Source organism: Alosa alosa, chromosome 11 (assembly GCF_017589495.1).
Source record: "Alosa alosa isolate M-15738 ecotype Scorff River chromosome 11, AALO_Geno_1.1, whole genome shotgun sequence".
In the NCBI taxonomy this organism is placed as follows: domain Eukaryota; kingdom Metazoa; phylum Chordata; class Actinopteri; order Clupeiformes; family Clupeidae; genus Alosa; species Alosa alosa.
In genome coordinates, this window is record NC_063199.1 from 33,696,084 (window position 1) to 33,704,889 (window position 8,806).

General features: G+C 47.0%; 1 protein-coding gene across 2 annotated transcripts in view; it reads left to right on the forward strand.

The window, feature by feature from the left end:
• The first annotated feature begins 282 nt into the window (after positions 1–282).
• mfge8b (milk fat globule EGF and factor V/VIII domain containing b) overlaps positions 283–8,806 on the forward strand; it is a 27,760-nt gene continuing 19,236 nt past the window's right edge. For both annotated transcript variants that reach the window (XM_048257744.1, XM_048257745.1), the window contains exons 1-3: positions 283–466; positions 8,207–8,332; positions 8,763–8,806. The exon at positions 8,763–8,806 is cut by the window's right edge and continues 88 nt beyond it. In XM_048257744.1, coding sequence (XP_048113701.1) covers positions 385–466; positions 8,207–8,332; positions 8,763–8,806 — 252 coding nt within the window. In that variant the 5' untranslated portion in view covers positions 283–384. The remainder of the gene's footprint in view (positions 467–8,206; positions 8,333–8,762) is intronic.

The following is an 8,806-nucleotide window of genomic DNA, read 5'->3' on the forward strand; positions in this document are numbered from 1 at the left end:
GTGACAGTTAACTGATGTGTGATAATGTAGGCCTATAGCCTAGGCTATCATTAACTTAGAAGGGCATAAATAGCCAAAAGCTATTCTAACGTTTCAAAATCAAAGCAAGCTGGATCTTGTGGTGTTTACAGTATAGTGTCAAGTCTGCTGCTGCGCGCTCTGCTGCGACGCTACATTTAACTGTTAGCTTAATCAGTCCCTGGGGGAGGGCCTATAATTATAATGCAGGCTGTAATTGGATGAAAGCACACATACACGTGCTGCCGCACTAACGCCTCCCAGTCCTCTACACGGACTTCAGTCGCTCCAACAGTTCAGAGCCTTTGTCGTCGGAGTCGAGTTGAACATTCGCAAGTTAGATACAAAGAAGTATCTAAAGCCATTATGAAGCGCCAAAATCGCATCTCACTTTGTTTGCCGCTTTTTACCCTCTGTTTTGTGTTGAGTGCCATATCTGCTGTGAACGGTAAGTTTAATTTAGCCTAGACTTCATTGCTACCAGTGAGACTGTAAAGAGATTTCCACGCTTTCTCGGGGAATGGTGGTGTCCGTTGGTTGTTTACTTGTTGTGAGTAGGTGACAAGGAAGGCTCCAGCACAAATCATTTACCGTCACTCAGTCTGTTGTTTTCCTCACTTCTCTGCAACCAGTGAAATTAGTTAGCTCCGATATAATTCATTTGTAATTCCTTGCAGTTGTGTTAATTTGTGAAAACAGCACAATGCAAAATCTAGGCTGCTCAGTAACGATGGATTTCTTGGCGTTAAACATTTCATTTCCTCCTTCTTGCCGGTAGCTGAATATGGTGACTAGGCTACTGTAGCCTACCTTAAATACCACACTGTATTGCTGGTTTTATTTGGTATTTGTTATTTTTTTTTTTTAAAGCGTTAGTTGTTATTTAAAGCATGTTATTTTATGTTCTAATATTTGAACTTGCTCTCATTGCCTATGCATGTGGCACTGTCAATCTGTGTTTGTGCACATTGGCAAATAAAAATGGGTCTTCCCTCAGGGCTCTGTTGATCTCATGTATAGCAAGTCCTTGCTTAAAAGGCTTCCATAATAATGCAGAGTCTATTATGTATGTGCACATTCAGACCACATCCTTCTGGCTCATTGCTTTAGACGTGGAGAAGAATTTCACATAGGACACATGCCCTGGTTTCATGTTTTGTTCCGTTATGCTATAGGTTTGTAGAAAGCCATTGTTGCAGAGTCAGTGCTTGCGTAGAGCCATTTGACCTCAAGCTTTGTACTGGCACACATCTATGCTTAATAAGGCCATGTTTCAAGACTCTTTCAAGTTTGAATGTTTTGAATTTTGGACAGTTCTGATCGCTCTTTGAACACAGTAGTGGGCTATAGTTGTACAACTTGATCGTAACTACATCACTATGCCTACGTGCTCATCTACAGGAATGTTTTTCTGGACTGTTTTTGTTTTTTTGTAATTTTCCAAATGACTGAGTTACACACACACACACACACAAACAAATGGTTGTATGCCTGCCCCTGTTGTGGCAGTGTGCCTCAGGCCATAGGCCTGGCTTCAGTCTGTAGGTGTGGCTCAGTGACCAACCAAAAAGCGTGACTCACCGCCCTGAATGTGGCCACCAAAACATGCTCTGAAATCTGACAAAGCTCTGGGCACTTCCTGCCACTAATGACCAGTCCCGTGGGACCTGCCTGTACTTACTGTGCCCTTCCACCCCAAAACACCATTGAGCCGAGGGGTGATTTACATCTGTAGGCAAATGCTGGCTGCAAAAGGCCACATCCGTTTCATGCCATGCTTGACTCCTTACGAGTTGTAGTTGGTGGAAAAAAAACAGGTTTTCTCTAAGGCACAATTTAAATTATTCATTCTGTTCACACTTGAGGTGAGGAAAGTGTGACTCCCTTTTCGATCTCTTTGTCTCAGGTCAGCTGAGCTGCTTTCTGCTAAATTTAGAAAGGCAAACTGCCACCAACTCCTTTTTGTGTCTGTGTGTGTGTGTGTGTGTGTGTGTGTGTGTGTGTGTCTGTCTCCCTCAACCATTGAGAAAACGCCTAGGCTATAGCTTTTGCCATCTGGCAGTGGAGCCCCTTCCTCAGGGAGAGTTCCATTTGTCCTGCTACTTCACTTGCAGTGCCAGTTACAGTGTGGGTTTCTTCCAGACTAATGTTGGATCGTGCCTAATCAATGTTTCATTCTGTGCCTCCCCAGTCTGGAAGCTCTCATTTGAGCCGTTCTGTCATTTTCTCTGTCTTGTCCCACTTTCCAATCTGCTGTGATGAATTTTTTAACAGCCATTCCCATGATCTGACACCTTAAGATATTTCCCACTGCTCAAAAAAAAAATCTTTGTTGTGGTAAAGACAGACATTCATGTTTATTTTATGAGGGCAAACAGCACAGCTGATGTAGCCTATACCTAGCCTAGCAATGCTGTGAGGGAGTTTGTTTGTTGAGAGTTAGTTCCATGGGCATGATGTATATTTCCTCTGAGAGTAACCTGCTCGCTGGAACATGGGGGCAACCTCAGAGAATAGCCCAGCATAAGTCTGGCTACTTGCAGGTGTATTTTTAGACGTGTTGGTTGTTTATTTTTTTCCCAAGCAGATGGTTGTGCCTCTCTGGAAAAGTCTTTTTAAGATTACTGAAATCTCACCTGCAGCTGCAGTGGCGTACACTCTGTTCCGTGCAAGCCTCCATGTTCCGTGTTCCTGTTCCGTGCAAGCCTCCATGAATTTCCTGTCTGCACGGTGTGCTGGAAAGTGCAGGTTATTCTCAGGAGAAGTAGCATTGGGGGGTCCGGTCCGGTCCACTCTACAGGTCACCAACCCTGAGTGTCCTCCTAGTGGTTGGACCAGAGGGGCTGTGATGCTGTGAGGTTGCTCACTGAGCTCTGGAACATGGAGTCCCACATGGCTATATGCCCTTAGCACGTTGGAATGCTAAGTGGTGTGGAAATGGATGTGCAACGAAGCAAAGGTATAAGCTTTGGGACGGACCGACGGACTCTCTCTCTCTCTCTCACAAACATACACACACATTCTCTCACACACACACACACACACACACACACACACACACAGGGATGTAGATGCACAGACAGAGATATCCTTGCTCTCTCACATGCACACACAGCTGAGATGTGTCAAAAGCCAATGCACCTTTGTCCTGTAAAGCTTATTGCAGACATGGCAGCCTATTTACAACTCTTCCTTTGCACAGCCAACACCCCTAAAGTGTCTTTTATAGACAAGTAATCCTGATTAGTCCAGTCATGTATGTGCGTTCATTGCTCTATAGGATGTTGCCTAGTCAAGAGAGGAAATAGCTAGAAAGCTAGAATATCTTTTGTCACCGCAAACCTCTCCTCAGGATCCGCTAGCTGCCTGTCCCCTGAATACGCTGTAAAAAAAACGCGGTCCCTGTGGACAGCCCAGCCTCTGAAAACTGCAGCAAAAACAGCCTGGTCCAGCCTGGACCATGAAACATAACAAACTGTTCCAGCCACTCACCAACGAGATGCGCGGTCATGACAGTTTCAGTTGCACGGGAGGCAGAGGTGAGCTAGCTCTCAGTTTTGTTTAAAACAGAAGTGACGTTACCGAACTGTGCTTAGACAACCTTTGAGCATTTGTTTGTTGTCAAAAGGCAAAATAATCCTTCTCTTAGGGGGAAAGGGTGGGGATTTGGGGATCTCTCTTCATCCACTCTTTTTCTTCTTCTTTAAACTTTATATTTATTTTCAATATGCATTTGTGAGACCATTTCATTCTAACAATAAAATCTTCATAAATCATATGTAATTACTACAAAAAAGATTCACGTAGTAGGCTACATTATGGACAAATTAGCATTATTAAGCTTCATAATAAGCTCTGACAATGCTTTATTAATTACTTTTTTGGCATGAGGCCTATGTGAACCCTACGATTTTAATGTAGTTGTCAATTAAAAACGTAATTAAAGTTGAAAGCATTTCCCGCATAGGTGAAAGAATGGGAATTTTTTTACTGAAATGCTCTTCTGCAGAATGCGGAAGTGTAACATAACCACCTGCGTCTCCAAACGGGGGATGACACAGAGGGAACCAGGTGATGTGATTGATTAACATTTTCATAAATTGGGTGAAGCCCGTGTAAGAGCACTAGTTGGGAGCTTGGATGTTCCCACAAGGCTGTGAGTTCGGTTTCTCCTTATGGCAAGGCTGTGGTTATTGTAGTGCCCACCTGCTGCAGATACAACCAGCCACAGTGTTAGTCCTGCGTAGCGCAGCGCTTGCCTTGTCCTCTCGACAGCTAATTACTGAATGCACGACCTCTGTGCCTTGGGTGACTCATAGACCAAAAATCTCCGGCTGGACATCCATGTGGACTGGTCCAGCTCCGAGCCCTGCTCTTCGTTCAGCACGGCATGTGGAGCTTTCTGACCTGACCCCGCAGCTTAAGTCTGTTTTGTCCGTGCTGGTTCAGTGTGGCTGGTGACTCATATGACCTAACAGCACAGGGAAACCATATGTGGACTTTGGGACAACAGAAAATCCGCCGAGGTATTAGTCATAGCATTGGGATGGCCCATTTATAATAGTGTCAGACGCTGTTTACTTTAGCCATTTTCCGTTCTCAAATCTGTGTTTGCCTGTTTCAGTAACATTAGTCTGACTGACTCAGAGAACTTATGCCCCTGAAAATCCATCCATGGCCTCATGTACCGGTACTTGGATTAGTGTCCAGATCGCTATTCAAGCGCAAAAAAAATTACAGAGCTTGAATTCCATTTCTTCTCAAATTCTCACACTTCATTGTCACTCAAAAAATGCAAACAAAAAAAAACAGCATTTTTTTGGGTGTACACAGCAAGTTGCTGCCTAACCATCTGTGCTTATACACCGAAATAGAAGTGAAAATATCTTTTTCTCCCCCTGCAGCTCTCCCACAGATGAAAAGTGGTGTATGCGAGTGCTGGAGTGGTCGCAGCGGGCCTCTCAGGGTTGTCTGCCTGCACGCTTGCCCGAGCGCTTTTTGCTGATCAAAAGCCTTATTCAGCTGCTGACACCCAGATCAAATGTTTCATTTGATCAAACCGGCCTCTCTGTTGATGAGTTGGCCCCTTTCCCCCTCCTCCACCTCACGTGTCGTAATCAAGCCGCTCTCCTTTACAGGCACACGAGGTCAGGCCTGTTTGAGGTCTATACAGATGAAGGCTCTCTCAGGATGACCTTTGACCCAACATCCATAGTCTCATGCAAATAAGGTCTCATGGGTACCTTTTTCCCCCATTTTTGCCATACTGCATTTTAGACAGAGCTGCATACCATATACCACAGGGAGCTGTACTCGGAAGTGCAGCCCAGTGGAGTCAGGCACATATTGATCTGTTACATAGCGTTGAAGCAGCTTTGTTAGACGAGAAATGAACACCATCATGAGAGCAAGGGTAACAGGGTTGGACATGTTGGTGTTTGACTATGATGTTATGTTTCCTCCTATCACTGACACCCAAAAGCGTCAGGAGTGTCCAACCATAACTTTCGCTTCCTCTGCGGAGACCTCAGTGCTAATCTGTGCACTTTCACAGTGGGAGTGTCCCCCGCGCGTCTCTCTCGTCCACTTCCCTCCGGTTTCACAGCGACTCCCGTCTCAGCAGATGTCTCTGGCAGATGGTGAAGGTCATCCAAACAAAGCAAGTACAGTGAGCACAGGGGCCACAAAGGCCCTACCAGGCCCTGCACAGTGCGGCTGGAACAGCTGCAGCAGCTGCGTTGGATGAGCTGAGTCCGCTCTCCGCTCTCCGCTCTCCACGCTCCACGCTCCAGTGTGGGAGTTTAGGGTCTCGCTCGCTCTCTGGCAGCGCTGGCGCTCCAGCTACGAGACGGAGGATGCATTCCTCTGGCGAAGATAAACAAATGCGGAGCTTGGATAAGGATGCTTCTGCGCGGGCCAGGCCTGAGTCACCCTCCCTAGGGAGGCTGAGCCCAGAGCGAGAGCGAGGCCAGAGGCTCGGCGATCACACTCCCAGAGCTAGAGCGCGCACACACGTGATCGAGCCCTGGCCTCACTCGAGTTCCAAGACACGTCCCGGCCCGGGAGTCCGGAACTGTTTGTACCCGCGTTTTCCGGATGAATCTGTTTGTGTGCTTTGGGCAGCTCACAGGACGAGGAATGCAGAGGAAGTGGCGAAGCCTCATGTGTCACTTGCGGAGCTTCTTGAGAGCCAGAAGTGTCACTTTCAGTGTGGCGCTTGCGGGGAAATGGAACCAGACATCTGCAGAATTATAGATGCAGCAAATTGGCTGGGCCTGTACTTACCCTACCAGATAGTTAAAGGGGTGAGAACCACGCGCCCACACACTTCCAGTGAGGGAGAGGTGTCTCTGGCGCCACCGCTCCTCATAGCCACATGATGTGCACTGGGATTTACTCCTGAACAAGATGGCCAAATCTGGAAGGCGGCTCCCCTTGTAGTAGGCAGTGCAGAGGGTGGGGACGAATAACATTGATTTTAGTGCCGCCCACGATTGTGGCTTTTTCCATTTAGAGATTGCTTTAGATTTATTTCAAATGAACTGTGGCATTTGTTTTGTTTTTCTACCTCTTTCACATCCACCTCTTCCATCTCTTTCTACAACAACCCCACTGACACCGTATGGGGCAGAAGGGCATTGTGATGGCGTTGATGTGGCGCTAGCATGTTTCCACGGTGATTAGTTGAGTCATGTGGAAGCTCGCTTGTGTGGTCACTATGGAAGCCTCCAGCGCGGATGTGTTGGCTGTGTCAGCATGTCGTGCTCCAGCAGCCACACATGACCGGCCACATCGGTCCACAGCCACAGCCACATCAGTCCACAGACACAGCAGTCACAGCCACATCAGTCCACAGACACAGCAGTCCACAGACACAGCAGCCACATCAGTCCACAGCCACATCAGTCCACAGTCACAGTCACAGTCCACAGACCACAGTCAGTCCACAGTCCACAGTCCACAGACACAGCCACATACACATCAGTCCACAGTCACAGCAGTCCACAGACAGATCAGTCACATCAGTCCACAGACACATCAGTCCACAGACACATCAGTCCACAGTCAGTCCACAGACACATCAGTCCACAGACACATCAATCCACATACACATCAGTCCACATACACATCAGTCCACATCAGTCCACAGCAGTCCACAGACACATCAGTCACATCAGTCCACAGACACATCAGTCCAATCCACAGACACATCAGACACAGACACATCAGTCACATCAGTCCACATACACATCAGTCCACAGACACATCAGTCCACAGACAGTCCACATACACATCAGTCCACAGTCACAGCAGTCCACAGACACATCAGTCACAGCAGTCCACAGACACAGCAGCCACATCAGTCCACAGCCACATCAATCCACAGACACATCAGTCACATCAGTCCACAGCAGTCCACATACACATCAGTCCACAGACACATCAGTCACAGCAGTCCACATACACATCAGTCCACATACAGACACATCAGTCACATCAGTCCACAGTCACAGCAGTCCACAGACACATCAGTCCACAGCAGTCCACAGACACATCAGTCACATCAGTCCACAGTCACATCAGTCCACAGACACAGCAGTCCACATACACATCAGTCCACAGTCACAGCAGTCCACAGACACAGCAGTCCACAGACACATCAGTCCACAGCCACATCAATCCACAGACACATCAGTCCATCAGTCACAGTCCACATACACATCAGTCCACATACACATCAGTCCACAGACACATCAGTCCACAGTCAGTCCACATACACATCAGTCCACAGACACATCAGTCCACAGTCACAGCAGTCCACAGACACATCAGTCACAGCAGTCCACAGACACAGCAGCCACATGACCGTCCACAGCCACAGCAGTCCATCAGACACAGCAGTCCACAGACACAGAGACTCTGTCTTGTCTATTGGCCCTTTCATCTCCCTGTGTGATGATGAATACCCAGTAAAATGAATCCTCTTCTTTTGCTGTTGTTTGCCTATATCAGGCCAAAACATTTCCTGAAAGATTTATCTTCACTGAAAGCAAACATTAAACAAAGGCAAATGAACAAGCCTGTATCTTCATGTGTCACTCAGTGAATAGAAGCCAAACATGTCTGTCTGTCTGTCTGTCTCTCCGTCTGCCTCACTCCCGGTCTCGTCCCCCATCTGCCGTTTCAGGTGACTACTGTGAAGTGAACATCTGCCACAGTGGAGGAACTTGCGTGACTGGAGTGGGGGAAAACCCTTTCATCTGTATCTGCCCAGATGGGTTCACCGGCGAGACCTGCAACGAAACAGAGACGGGTAACCACACAGCACATTTCTTCCCCTGCAAATGAGATCATTATTATATTAGGTTCTATTCTGAACAGCAAGTAAAGACAAAAAACATAAGAAATGAAACAAACAGTGAAACAAAAGCAAAGGTTATGTGGTTGAGATTTTGTGGTTGAACATGGAATGAGAGTCCGCTTCCTCTTAATAGTTTGACGTTTGGAAGGCTTTTAAAGTTCTTGTGAATTGTTGTGAAAGTGGTTGCTATAGCACTGGTTGCTATACGGTTGCTATAGCGCTACTTGTCAATACATTGTGTACATGAGTGTGAGTTCAGTGGTGGGTGTGAGTCCTGTAGCTTGTGATGTTTTTTTTGCCCTTCATTCTAGCTAATGTTTGAATGTTCATTGGCTTTGGTTCAAGTGTTCTGTGTGGGCTTGTCTTGTCCATGCCTCTCTAGGACCCTGCAAACCAAATCCCTGCAAGAACGACGGTGTGTGTGAA